The sequence below is a fragment of the Triticum urartu genome, chromosome 7 (genome assembly GCF_003073215.2).
Source record: "Triticum urartu cultivar G1812 chromosome 7, Tu2.1, whole genome shotgun sequence".
Classification (NCBI taxonomy): Eukaryota; Viridiplantae; Streptophyta; class Magnoliopsida; order Poales; family Poaceae; genus Triticum; species Triticum urartu.
This window is the reverse complement of record NC_053028.1, coordinates 603,019,686-603,034,690: the sequence shown is the minus strand read 5'-3', so window position 1 is coordinate 603,034,690 and position 15,005 is coordinate 603,019,686. Positions and strand designations below refer to the sequence as shown.

General features: G+C 44.3%; 1 protein-coding gene across 1 annotated transcript; it reads right to left on the bottom strand.

Moving 5' to 3' along the window:
- Positions 1–7,021: 7,021 nt before the first annotated feature.
- On the bottom strand, positions 7,022–9,179 carry LOC125519146 (cadmium/zinc-transporting ATPase HMA2-like). Its single transcript, XM_048684031.1, has 4 exons — positions 8,764–9,179; positions 8,466–8,668; positions 8,006–8,205; positions 7,022–7,883 (listed from the first exon to the last, which is right to left on the bottom strand). The coding sequence occupies exons 1-4, from the start codon at positions 9,177–9,179 to the stop codon at positions 7,137–7,139; spliced, it is 1,566 nt and encodes a 521-aa protein (XP_048539988.1). The 3' UTR covers positions 7,022–7,136.
- Positions 9,180–15,005: the final 5,826 nt, after the last annotated feature.

Here is a 15,005-nt window from a genome sequence, read left to right as displayed (position 1 = left end):
GACCGGGTAGAGATCGTCGGGCCTGTCACATCGGTGGAGCACCATCCGAGTACGGGCATCCTTAACAGAAAAGCCAAACATGTCAAATTCGACGGTGACAGGATTTTCACGTGTAAGAGAACGAACAGAAACAAGATTTTTAATGATGTCAGGTGAAACGAGTACGTTAGAAAGATGTAATGGAACGGAGTTAGAAGGAAAAGCAGCATGGCCGACAAGAGGGATGGGCATGGAAGAACCGTCGCCCACAGTAATGCGAGCAGCAGTGTGAACAGGGTGAGCGGTAAGAAGGTTACTAGGGTTGGTGGCCATGTGAGCCGTGGCTCCGGTGTCCATGTACCAGTCGCCACCACCGGTGTACTGCTGTGGCGTGGGGGCGGTGTGGAGAGCCGCTAGCAGCGCGGGGTCCCATGGTGCCGGCGGGAGGGCCGGGGCCGACGGCAGAGGCTGTGGCGGCGGCGCCACGAGCCCATCGGCTGGAGGCAGCCCATAGGCCGCCGAGGGGCCGTAGAGCGGCGCCGGCGGATATGCCTGAGGGGCCGCGTACAAAGCCTGATGAGGGACCGGACGGGCGCCAAAAACATCGGGGACGGGGGCGCGCAGTATGGGCATGGAGTATGTGTGAACAACCCCCGTCCAGGGGTTCTGGCCTGCCTGCCAGGGCGCCGGCGGGAGCTGGTGCTGCGGCTGGCGCGGCGCCCCGCCATGGGCAGCTGGCGGCTGCTGCTGCTTGCGACCACCTCGGCCACGACGCCCGCCCCGGCGCAGCTGCTGCTCGGCGGGGGGCGGCGGAGGGGCCTGCGGCGGCGCGGGATATGGGAACCCGGGCGGCGGCTGCACGTGGAGGGGCCCCTGGGCGGGCCGTGGCGGGGGAGCCGGAGCGGTGGGTGGTGCATCGCCGCGGGTTCCGACAGTGAGAGCCGTATGGGAGGCCCGGGTGCGCGACATCCGCATCCTCTTCTCCTCCAGCTTCAGGTGCGCGACGACCTTGGGAAAGATCGGGTTGGTGATGAGAGGGGTGTTGGAGGCGGCATTCCCGAAGTCTTCGTTCAGGCCGGTGATAAGAGTGCTGAGGAGGAGCTCGTCAGAGACCTTCTCGCCGAGGTCACGGAGCTCGTCGACAAGCTTCTTGAGGCACATGCAATAATCGTCGACCGACGAGTCAAGCTGTTGGCATCCAAAAAACTCACCGTGCAAGAAAACCTTGTGTTGGAGCGCGTTGTCAGTGAAGAGGCCGTTCAGCTTAGTCCAAACGGTGTGAGCGTCATCATCGGCAGATACCACTGTGTGGAAGAGGTCCTTCGAGATGGTGGTGTAGAACCAGCGGATAAGAGTGGCGTCGATGGATGTCCACTCCTCATCGTCCTCCATGAAGCGGGAGTCCACACTACTAGGAAAAGGGCTATAGATGAAATTGGCACTAATGGCGCACTAGAGAAGTGGTGCGCCACTACTATATACTAATGGCGCACCATGTGGTGATGCGCCATTAGTGTGGAAGACACTAATGGCGCACTAGGCACAAGGTGCGCCACAAGTAACAATTTTTTTCATTTTTGCAAACACACTAATGGCGCATCCTGGAAAAGTGCGCCATTAGTAATTCTAACTAGTAATGGCGCACCAGACATGGAGTGCGTCATTACTGTATTTTTTTTTGCAAAACTATTAATGGCGCACCGTTGCAAAGTGCGCCATTACTAGTTTAAACTAGTAATGGCACACTATGCCACGGTGCTATTAGTATATATATACTTTTTTGTAAAACTACTAATGGGTTACTAATGGCGCATGGCTGTATGGTGCGCCATTAGTAACCTGGGACCAGCTAGATATTTTGGACAGCCACACCTACACACTCACTTTACCCACTTCATTTCCTTCACCTCCTTCTCCAAGCTTGTCGGCTGCCTCCTCCTCCTCACCTTATTTGCATTATAGATTTATCAAAATTAAGTGGTGAAATTACCTCATTTGCACCATGGTTATACCCGAAGCCAAATCCAAGACCGCGGTCGCAAACGTCACCGCGAAAAATGAGCCATGGGTACTGGCTTCCCAAGTGAACCAATGCTTCTTCATTACCGACCCGTCAAAGCCCAGTCGTGTTGTCGTGAGGAGAGCAAAAGGAAGATCATCGGAATGGATGGAGTAGCCAATGAGCAAGACTTCGACAAGTACGGCGACCCGAAGATCAAACATGACGACGACGATGAAGTAGCAGCATACACCATAAGAAGAAGCAGGACCACCCTATCTAAAGGACGTCCGTTCCACAGAAGAACTCCATTTGCGAAAAAGAAGGGCAAGAAGATTGTAAACAGATAGCTAGCTAAGATCGATTGTATTTAAATCGTAGCCTTCATTTCTCGATTGTATTTCATGGGAACTTTTTGATATCATGAATATTTTTAAATTTCATGGGCACTTTTTGAATTCATGAGGACACTCGATCTCGACCCCCCTTCATCTCGATCTCGATTCCCCCTCCATCTCGATCTCGATCCCCCTCCATCTCAATCGCTATCCCCCTCCATCTCCATCTCGATCCCACCCGCACCCTCCCCTGCTAGCTCCATCGCCGCCGCCGACCCACCGCACCCTCCCCCGCTCCACCGTCGCCGACGAGCACCCCCCGCATCCTCCCCCGCTCCACCGCCGCTGACGAGCACCCCCCGCACCCTCCCCCGCTCCACCGTCGCCGATGATATTTTCAAATAACAAATTTGATGATATTTTTTAAAAAATTATTACTGTTTTTATAAAAATATATTACTGTTTCATATTCATATTCATTTTTTTAAATAATAATAAAAAAAGTGTAGACTACAATCTATACTACTATTAAACAATCAAACAAGAACTTCTTTAAGCACACCCCACAAAGCGTACACAGATCCAATACCACCGCATGATTAGGCCCACTAAAATCAATCTAACGGTTAGCCTTAACCTAAATCATTTTCTGTGTGCACTTAGCAATTTACATTGACTGACCGTACTCCACCGTGGAGGAAAATATGAAACTCCATGCCTGAGCAATTAGGAAACTAATAATCACGGGCGCATCCTATTTTAGGAAACTAAATCAGAGTGCATCCATCCTATTAGGAAACTAATCTCAGACAAATCCATCCTATTAAAAAACTTATCTCGGACACATCCATCCTATTAGGAAGCTAATCGCGAGCCGCCTGCCGCCATCATGCACGCTAGCCACGATGGGGGAAGCGCGAGGAGCTTCGTCTTCCTCCGGGAACACATCTATACTACTATTAAACAATCAAACAAGAACTTCTTTAAGCACACCCCACAAAGCGTACACAGATCCAATACCACCGCACGATTAGGCCCACTAAAATCAATCTAACGGTTAGACTTAACCTAAACCATTTTCTGTGTGCACTTAGCAATTTACATTGACTGACCGTACTCCACCGTGGAGGAAAATATGAAACTCCACGCCTGAGCAATTAGGAAACTAATAATCACGGGTGCATCCTATTCTAGGAAACTAAATCAGAGTGCATCCATCCTATTAGGAAACTAATCTCAAACAAATCCATCCTATTACAAAATTTATCTCGGACGCATCCATCCTATTAGGAAGCTAATCGCGAGCCGCATGCCACCATCATGCACGCTAGCCACGATGGGGGAAGCGCGAGGAGCTTCGTCTTCCTCCGGGAACACACGTGCTATCGCCGCCATCTTCTTCTGTTTGGAGGCCAGGCGCTCTTCTGCCGCTACTGCGACTACTTTATCCACGTCCAGGGCATGCTCTCCGGCAACCATCGGCATCCGTGTTGACTTCAGCACCGTTCGCAGCACCCACGCCGACAAAGTGTCTGTTCGGTGGGTGCACGTGCATTACATATTAAATAAGAATCATGGGGCTTCAAGCAATCTAGAATCTATACTTCCATACTACTATTAAATCTATACTACTATTAAACAATCAAACAAGAACTTCTTTAAGCACACCCCACAAAGCGTACACAGATCCAATACCACCGCACGATTAGGACCACTAAAATCAATCTAACGGTTAGCCTTAACCTAAACCATTTTCTGTGTGCACTTAGCAATTTACATTGACTGACCGTACTCCACCGTGGAGGAAAATATGAAACTCCACGCCTGAGCAATTAGGAAATTAATAATCACGGGTGCATCCTATTCTAGGAAACTAAATCAGAGTGCATCCATCCTATTAGGAAACTAATCTCAGACAAATCCATCCTATTAAAAAATTTATCTCGGACGCATCCATCCTATTAGGAAGCTAATCGCGAGCCGCATGCCACCATCATGCACGCTAGCCACGATGGGGGAAGCGCGAGGAGCTTCGTCTTCCTCCAGGAACACACGTGCTATCGCCGCCATCTTCTTCTGTTTGGAGGCCAGGCGCTCTTCTGCCGCTACTGCGACTACTTCATCCACGTCCAGGGCATGCTCTCCGGCAACCATCGGCATCCGTGTTGACTTCAGCACCGTTCGCAGCACCCACGCCGACAAAGTGTCTGTTCAGTGGGTGCACGTGCATTACATATTAAATAAGAATCATGGGGCTTCAAGCAATCTAGAATCTATACTTCCATACTACTATTAAATCTATACTACTATTAAACAATCAAACAAGAACTTCTTTAAGCACACCCCACAAAGCGTACACAGATCCAATACCACCGACGATTAGGCCCACTAAAATCAATCTAACGGTTAGCCTTAACCTAAACCATTTTCTGTGTGCACTTAGCAATTTACATTGACTGACCGTACTCCACCGTGGAGGAAAATATGAAACTCCACGCTTGAGCAATTAGGAAACTAATAATCACGGGTGCATCCTATTCTAGGAAACTAAATCAGAGTGCATCCATCCTATTAGGAAACTAATCTCAGACAAATCCATCCTATTAAAAAACTTATCTCGGACACATCCATGCTATTAGGAAGCTAGTCGCGAGCCGCCTGCCGTCATCATGCACGCTAGCCACGATGGGGGAAGCGCGAGGAGCTTCGTCTTCCTCCAGGAACACACGTGCTATCGCCGCCATCTTCTTCTGTTTGGAGGCCAGGCGCTCTTCTGCCGCTACTGCGACTACTTCATCCACGTCCAGGGCATGCTCTCCGGCAACCATCGGCATCCGCGTTGACTTCAGCTCCGTTCGCAGCACCCACACCGACAAAGTGTCTGTTCAGTGGGTGCACGTGCATATTAAATAAGAATCATGTGGCTTCAAGCAATCTAGAATTATAGATTTGGGATTATCTTAGGTTGCCGATTGCTGTACTGAAAATGTGTAATTATATATTGCACGTACATAAGAATGCAGCAATCTTGTCTTACAAAGTAGGATCAGGAGGGATACTGAAGAAGTCAAGATGTAGAGTCTATTTCCCATGATTACTTCTCATGTTCATGTCGGCTTCCTTGGGCTTTACTTCGTACCACCATATGCATTAAACTGGACCGTATCAAGAGGTAACGCCATCCCCTTGATTAGAATTGCCTTATTTGTGCTATTTGATCAGTGTGTGTTTTACCTATGATGTTGCTTTACCTGGAATTAAGGTGGGTTGCACCTGCCTAGGCACTATCTCGAGGGATAGGTTGGAAATCAGAATATATGATTCATTCTTAGAGAAAACTTTACACGCGTCACTTTAACATAATTGCATAGCAATCCAGTAAATTATGTAAGATTCAGTAGGAGGCAAGATATTGAAGATGTACTACTATTTCAGTTACATGATTCTATACATCTAAAACGGGTCACATGCTGTTTAAGGCCTTATTTGCACCGCCTCTCTTTCTTTGTCTGCGCGCCTCTTTCCTCCAATAATAATAATGAACAACTTTTTCCAGATCAGGTATTACACAGTTACAAATGTATGCTGAAGCTACTCCTTACAACAAGGAAAAAGAGGATGAATGCTTTCTATCTTCACCAGTTTTGTAGCATGTTGCAAATTGTTGGCTTTTTCTTATTTGAGGATTCATCATTTTTTTGTAATTTAGAAGCTGACCTGAAAGCTTGATAAGGTTAAGCTTGACAAATACTCTAGAATACTTTTCCTTCCATCTTTATTTTTCTTCATAACTTATTTCAATTTCTATACGTATAAAGCGCCTTACATCATTGTAAGTTAGTATGGTTGCCAAAGCATAAACACATACAAAACCGGATAAATATTTTCTATCATGATAATTATTGGATTTCTTTTAGCTCTTTTACATTTCAATTAGTTCTTGTAAATCATCTTTATTTCATATAGAAGTCGTTGTAGTCACATATCATCTTCTATTTCCTATTATCCATAGTAGGTAGCTATATAATTTTGGCAGTCCACACAACCAAAAAATATATATAATTTGATCCAAATTAGTACAAATATATATTTTGCTATGCAGATTAGTAGAATAAAATAATATTCAAGAATTAAGCATCTTCAACAATATAATTGCACCGTAAGGCAGTTTATACTTTTTTCCTGGCTACACTCGAAGAGAAGACTATACTACATGCCTATATTACTGCATTAATAAATAATTGTTGATTTTATTTAAATGAGAATATTTTCCTGCTATTACTCTATGCAGCAACATAACCACTATTGTGTCTCGCTTTTGAAAATACAATTTGAGCGACATCAAACATTGTGTATCCATTTGATTTATATTTTGAAAAACGTTTATTTTTTATATATTATGTGAATTCACATGTTTTACGTTTGAGACGTGCGTTGCACGTGCATGCTTACTAATTGTTGTTAAACAACAATTATTACTGTTTTTATAAAAAAATATTACTGTTTCATATTCATATTCATTTTTAAAATAATAATAATAATAAAGTGTAGACTATAATTGTTGTTAAACAACAATTATTACTATTTTTATAAAAAAATATTACTGTTTCATATTCATATTCATTTTTTAAAAAGTAAAAAAAGAAATTCTTACTTATGGCGCACGGGTGGCTGGTGCGCCATTGCTATCTAAAAAAGAGTATACTTATGGCGCACTGTCCCACTGGTGCGCCATTGCTATGAAAAAAACATTCTAATGGCGCACCGCCTGGGGGTGCGCCATCAGTAATCTTCCCCATCCATACACTTCGTCCCTCCCTCTAATGGCTGCTCGGCTCTTTGCAGTGGCTATGGCCATGGCCATGATCATGGCAGCCATGCTTGTCTGTGGAATGCAGGTTGCTCGGCTCTTTATGGTGATCATGCTCATGGTGATGATCATGGCAGCCATGCTTGTCTGTGGAATGCAGGTTGCTAGGCTCTTTGTGGTGATCATGCTCATGGTGATGATCATGGCAAGAATGCTTGCCTGCAGATACATGCTCATGCTGATGACCATTGGAGCAGTGGTGGTGGGAAGTACTATGCTCATGCTTTTTTGAGTGAGAAGAAGCACAGCATTTCTTCGCCACCTTTCCACTGCCTTTCTCCCTCAGTAGCAGCATGCTGTACATGATCACCAACAAGCATGTGCCAACATCAGCAAGGACTGCTGCCCAAATAAGCGGATGCCCGGCAAACGCAAGTGCAACAATTGCAAGCTTCGTAGTCACCGAGAAGACAATGTTCACGACGATGGTCCGGTGTGTCCTCCTGACCAGCTTGATAGCCTTTGGGATCCTGCGGATGTCATTCGACATCAGAGTAATGTGACTCGTCTCCATTGCGACGGCTGAACCGGACACACCCATGGAGACTCCAACATCAGCCTTAGCCAGTGCTGGGGCATCATTCATGCCGTCGCTAATCATCAGTGTAGGGCCATCTCTTGCCTTCAGTTCATCAACAATTCTCACTTTGTCTTCTGGCAGAAGTTCAGCATGAACCTCGGCTAGTATGTTCCCCAGCTGCCACAAAAAGAAAAGAAACAGCAAAATCAGAAGGTGTTGCATTTGTATCCACTAGAGAAAGGAAAATACAAAACAATAAGATCCACCTATTCTCCAGAAGAAAAAGAAGAAATCATTACCTGGTTTTGCGCATGTGTGGCAGCGGCAGTACTATCGCCAGTAAGCATCACTGACTTTATGCCCAATGATCTCAACTCCTTGATGGCCTCGGTTGACCCAGTTCGGCATGAATCCGATAGGCTGAATACCCCAATCAATTCCTTGTTGCAGGCCACGTATCCGATGGTAACTCCTTTCATGTGTTCTACTATGTCTGGAACTATAGAACAAAAAAAGTTGCACATGATGAGTTAATAGCTCAAGATTTCAACAGAAAACTGTGTTTTGATTAAACAAAATAGAAGAATGAAGAAAAATATACTGTAAAAATGACTAACTTAATGCTACTGAGCAATGCTCATTTCAGTAACTTCATGCATGGGTAGGTTTGTCTCTTATTAAACAGTAAGTCCAATTGTAAATAGCAAAAGAATGTTGTCAACATTGAATATGTAAATGCTGAGTTCACATTTCACCAACCTGTTTGACACGATGCCCTTGCCAAGATCCTTTTGTTCCCAACATATACGCCCTCTCCATCAATTTCACCGTAAATCCCCTCGCCAGGATAGATTTGAAACTCAGCAACATTTTCTGATTTTGTCTCTACAGAGTTTGATGGAGCATAACCAACAAGAGCAGATGCCATTGGGTGGCTCGACCTGCTCTCGATGCTTGAAACCCTGCAACAGTCATGGAATTAAAATACTGCAAGAAGATCGAAGCACATAATGTCGTTGAAGAATTTTGAGCATTCTGATATGGACGCCACACTCACCAGTAAATAAGTTGTTGCTTCGAAACACGCTCACCAACTGTCTGAAACTCCTCGACAGAGAACTCGCCTCTAGTGATTGTACCAGTCTTGTCGAAGGCAGCAACTTTGATACTGGCCAAGGACTCAAGGACATCCCCTCCTTTGATGAGGAGCCCGGTCCTCGCGGCCCTCAGTAGCGCGCAGAAGGTTGCCACAGGTGTCGACAGCACCAGAGCACATGGACAAGCACTCACCAGGAGAACTAGGGCCAGTTCAAACCAGTGTCTTAGGTTGCGTGCTCTGACATACACAGGGATCACTGCCACTGCTGCAGACATGAAAATAACAGCTGCGAGGTGCAACCAAAGATCACAGTAAGTAAAACCATCAGAAGGGTGGATGGGACCCCGAGACCTATGGGATTTGGTCCTATGCATGGCCTCATTCTAAGACTTATGTTGTCTAAGTCTCAACTTTATTTTGTTCGATGAAACTGATCATTAATATGTTATATAATAATTTACTTAAAAATTACATTTGCACGACTACTATATTTATATTTTGACTTCATATTCATTGGCGGAGCTATGTTGAGGCCGAGGGGGCCTATGCCCCCCCTCTCACCCTCTTTGGACCAAACTCAGATGTTTGGAGTTATTTTATACTTAGGCTCAAGTTTGCCCAGGCTTCACAAAATTTCTAGCTTCGCCACTGCTAGTTCCCTAGATACAACTTTCCTTTTATATTACCACTGCAAATAGAAACTCTGACACCTACTCTCATAATTGAGTCTTCATCAAAAGATCCGAGATGCTGACACATTTTTATCTGCTATCTGAACAGAAATTTTGTTTTCTAGCATAGTATTATAGAATACATAAACGAATATAAATTCTGACCAAAGTTCCTATGCTGATCCTTTCAAGAATCTGAGCAATCTTGATAGCACAAAAACCACAACGCTAGAAAGACCGATTCGAGCAAAGCGTTGCTTGTTCTAAGTGGAATCCGATACCCTATCTGAGATGCGACATCGCCACATGGAGAGGAAAGGAAGCAGATTTCTGTCCATTTGGCATAAACCTTAGCATCACAGCAACCTATCGCTTTGGTGCAGTTCAAAGTGGGGGGTCCCTACAGGAAGAACAAATACCAAGGGGGAAGTTTTAGCAAGTGAGACATAAGCTTTTGGTAGTATCTTTCCAGAGCCTGTTTTCCCACTAGCTAAGCACCCACCATTCATACTGGTGCAAGGAAGCAACCTGCCTTGACCCCAGTTTCCTGGGTGACTTTTGGCTTTTTTTTCAGCGATGTTTAACACCTAGCAACATCATCAGTACTTCCAATGATTCAGTTTGTGGTTTTTCGTTAATTAACTAGGCAAGTCTCTTCTGCTTAATTAATCGACGAGGTAAAGCTTTTGCCCCCGTTTATAAAAAAGGTATTTCCAAAGAGTGCTAGCGGGTGTTGAGCGTATACGAAGCAACAGAAGATGGCGACAGAAGATTTGTTTTAGAACAAGGCCCTGATTGGCGTGGAGGTGGACTTATAAAATTACTCATGTCTTCCTCTCTTTTGAATTTTTGATGTGGTAACTAGTTCAAAGCATTTTTTTATTCAGATGTATAAACAAAATCTTACCAGAATTGGTAAGGATTCCTCTGCCAAACTAGCAGATTCCACACGAGTTAAACACATCACATTCGTAGGCAATTTTTTTTAGAAAATTGATGAGCTTTATCTGCAACTAGGCTATGTGGTGGTGGTGGTGGTGTGGGGGGGGGGGCAAACATTCATGAATTTAAGGATACTGTACACCATAACTGCATGAATCTAGAGTTCTAGACAGGAAAAAGGCAAGCCCAGTGACATGAAACATATGCTGTGTGCGTGTGCAGGCTACAGATCACATCCTGAGTTTACAGAAAGTGGTGATTATATACACACAAAATTGCTACTGCAAATAGAAAATTGGATCCCTCCTCTCATAATCGAGCCTCCATCAAAAGATTCGAGACACTGACACATTTTTATCTGCTGGTCTGAACAGACAATTTGTTTTCTAGCATAGTATCGGGTAAAAGAAGAACTCTGTTCAAGTTCCTTTCATGAAACTGAGGTATCTTGACAGCCAGACCTCTAGAGAGAACGACTCGATTCGAGCAAAGCGTTGCTCACTCAAAGTGGAATCCGATACCCTATCTGAGATGCGACATCGCCACATGGGGAGGAAAGGAAGCGGATTTCTGTCCATTTAGCATAGACAGTAGCATCACAACAACCTTCGCTTTGGCTACAGGAACACCACCACCAATCTAGATGTGCCATAGACAGACCCGATCCAGAACTCCCAGGGGGTTCTGGACGGGTTTCGGGGAAGTTTCGGCAAGCGAGACATCGCAAGCTCCGAGTATCTTTCTAGAGACTGTTTTGGTTCTGCCCTCCCACTAGCCAGTTAAGCACCCACCATGCGTGCTGGCACTGGTGCAAGGAAGCAACCTGTCTTGACCCCAGTTTCCTGGGCGACTCTTATTTTCGGCATATTGGCACCACTGCTAACAACAAGCGGCAGGTATATAACGCCGAGCGGCGCGGAGCGTGGTGCTGGAAAACGGTGCGAGCGCAGGACGGGGAGAGCGACGCGTGCTGATCGGGGCCGGGTGGGGCGGGGCGGGGCGGATGGATGGTGACGGAGGCGGCACTGGGATTCCGGGGGAGCCCACCGGCAGTGCCGAGTTCACCCAGGAGTCCAAGACGGATCGGGCGGAGGGGAGGAGGGAGAGGCGTGATGAACTGCGGTTCGGGGCCGTGCCGGAAAGCCGAGAGAGACGGCCGCTTGTGGGGGGAGGGAAGGTGTGGTTCGGAGGCCGGGTTGATTAACCGCCTCCGCGCCTGATGTAAACGCAAGCAGGCCTCCCCCGTGGTTCCATCAACCGCCTCGTTTTGGTTTCCGTTTGGGCCACGCCTGGTTAGGCCTGTCTTTCTCAGTTTTCATATGGAAGAAGTTGCAGTATCTTTTTAGTTTCCAGGGAGGACCCTCCCAATTGGTATTATTTTTTAGAAATCCCCTAAAAAAAGTTTTTTCAGAATGCCATAGTTACCTAGAAAAATGTAGTTTGAAATATTTTGAGACGTTTGGGCAGAAACGAAAACCCAGTCTCCTTTTTAACACGGTCCAATCGCAGAAGCCCTATATACACACACATACACTCATCATATGAATGCACGCGCGCATACCCTATCCATATGAGCACCTCTGAGATACTTTGAGCCGGAATCACATCTTGAGATTGACGAAGTCATCATAGACACCTCATAGTCGCCCGGTGCCAAGTCTAGGACTTGAACTTTGATGGGCGGTTTCACCATAAGAAACCTAATACATGACGATTTAATGCAATTTTAGATTGTTTACTGAGATTATGACAATGCTTAGACCAAAATTTAATATTAGTTGTGTAATTTTTTGACAAAATTTGTACTATGATGCCCCCAAGACCAAAAAACTAGGTTCACCACCGGCGGTAGACAGAAAGGATGCAATACATAGGCTCGCTGAAGGAAATTGAGGGGAGAAAGGCTTCACCCTAGTCGCCTTGCAAGAGGGGAAAGAAAGAGCCGTGTCAAAATAAATAACAGGATAACAATGATATTTTGTCTCGTGCACATAAGAGAGAAAATAATTTATAATTAGTATTCCATCCGTTCACAAATATAAGATGTTCTAACTTTTTTGAATTGGATGTATATAAACAGGTTTTAATGTATTTGTTCATTCATTTCAGCCCGTATATAATTCATATTGAAATATCCAAAATATCTTATATTTGTGAACAGAGGGAGCTGTTGTTAATTATACAACTTTAATTTCCTTGCTGGCAAACTCGGGTGCTTGATGTGCTTTGTACTTTCAGTAAACTTTAATACTCATTCCGAGTAGTAGATTTGCACACTAGTAAAAAAAGGGTCAAATGTGAAGCACATTAATGCCGGGTTGAATTTGAGCCGACACTAATGTGACCATTAGTGCCGGTTTCAACGGCTAGGCGGGCGGGCATCATTAGTACCGGTTCGTGGGCAACCTTTAGTACCGGTTCATGCCATGAACCAGTACTAATGAGGCCAGTGGTCAGGCTGGGGCCCCCACGACGACCTTTAGTACCGGTTCATGGCATGAACCGGTACTAGAGTTTCTTAGTAAGCTGATTTTTAGTCCCACCCCGCCAAGAGAGAGACAGTATGAGCGGTTTATAAGTCGTGAGTGAGAGACAATGACGAAGAGGCGCAATGCTCACCTGCACGTTGATTAGCTTCAAGCCTTTCGGAATAGCATAGATTGCACTGAGCTATGTGCAGTGCAGTCTACACTATTCCAAAAGGCTTGAAGCAAATTAACCAGCATTGCACCTCTTTTTTATTTTTAATAACTTATTTGAACTCCGAACTTCTTGTGTTCCGTATGCAACATTCAAAGCGACGTCATCAACTTCCAACATGTTCTGACATCATTTGTTGTTTTTCAATCATTTACCGAATTGTTTAAAGAGCTAAATGACCGTGAAATTGAAAATCTCTACAAAATGAACTGTGAAAATGTTGAAATTTAGCATGGTATCATCTGCATGCTTCCACTGTCCCGGGGCTTGGTATTTGAACCAGTTGAATAATTAATAGATCTCAATTTATATTGACAGCTTACTTCCAATCAAGCAAACATGTCCGGCGCTTAGTAGACAGGACCGTCCACTGTCCCGGGGTTGAACTAAACTCCGAGGAGACAAGTCATTATGTTTCATGGTTTGAGGATCTTGATGTTGTCAAGACAATTTTTTTTCCTGCACTTAGAAATGTTAGTACTCAAAACGTGCGACCAATAGTGTTCGTACTGAACTACGATCACATATATTTAGGAAAGATGGTAAGATTTCTACTATTTCTCCTTAGTGCATCTTTTGCATACATTATTTTTTAAGCTAAACTTTATTGCTAAGTATGTTACTATACGATGTTCTTCAACAAGGACTCCTGATGAATGTTGTGCCTGATTGGATCGAGACTAAAGGTATCATGAATATTGTTAGCTTACGGCCAAGATATCCTATAATGCACTTTAGTGCATTCAGGATTTCTAATAGCGAGGAATGCTTAATAGTAAAATATTGGAGCAAAATTGTGAACGATCACAGAGAAGTACTAGGGGGCAGCAATCAGAAGCGCAACCCACGATTAGGAGACAGGTTCATCTGCATGCTCCAATATGATGAATCAGCAAAGCTATACATGTTCTATACTATTTTACCTGAGAGAGAGCAGCAGGAGTGATTAATTAGCTAGTTCATGCTCTTAGTACTTGTCCTCTCATGTCCGTGTTCTTCGTCCTGAACTTAATCTCAAAGAGTGATTTGCTTTTGTGGTGTTATGAACGCTTATAATATCATTACCATGTTGAACTCGATGATATCTTTGCTTCTGGTACAAGTGAATGTTTCTTCTTTAAACTAGTGTTGGTGGTGATTAGATAGCGGTAATGACTATATGATGATTAAGTAGTGATAATGAGACGACTATTATATGATGATTTTTAGCTAGCTATGAAAACTGTTGTTGGTGATGATATATATGATGCAAGAGTTTTGATATTAATATGATGATGATGATGAGTTATTATATCATTTATGAAAGAAACTGCATATTAGTTTCAACTGGATGGATTCTAGCTAAGTAATCAAGTATATGCCATATCCACATTACCTCGATCACTTAATTAGGTGATCAAGTATATATAATATGGATATGACATATACTTGATGACTTAGCTAGGATCCACATGCATCCAGTCAAACTAATCTGCGGTACATTCACCTAATGATTTAAAAAATCATTATAATGTAAAACAATCACTAAATTAAATTAAAAACACAAAATTAAAGTGAAAATAAAAAATAAAACCAAAACACACCCAAACATTTAGTACCGGTTGGTGTTACCAACCGATACTAATGTTCTACGCGCCCACAATTTAGCATCGGTTCGTGCTGAACCGGTACTAAAGGGGGGGGGGACCTTTAGTGCCCACAATTTAGTGCCGGTTACCGAACCGGCACTAAAGGGCCTTACGAACCGGTGCTATTGCCCGGTTCTGCACTAGTGGCATCATTTTCGTAAAAAAGAAGAAGATTCATTTACATCCACTCAAACATGGAGCAGGGATGATGTTGCAACACCGCGTTTCCCCCATTACCCCAGGTTATAGAATGATGCAG

Bases quoted from the DNA above. Each gene is read 5' to 3' on its own strand.
- LOC125519146 (XM_048684031.1), bottom strand. From the start codon at position 9,179: ATGCATAGGACCAAATCCCATAGGTCTCGGGGTCCCATCCACCCTTCT. The intron at 8,669-8,763 runs GTGAGTGTGGCG...TGACTGTTGCAG, and splicing joins AAGCAACAACTTATTTACTG to GGTTTCAAGCATCGAGAGCA. The intron at 7,884-8,005 runs GTAATGATTTCT...TTTTTGTGGCAG, and splicing joins CCACACATGCGCAAAACCAG to CTGGGGAACATACTAGCCGA.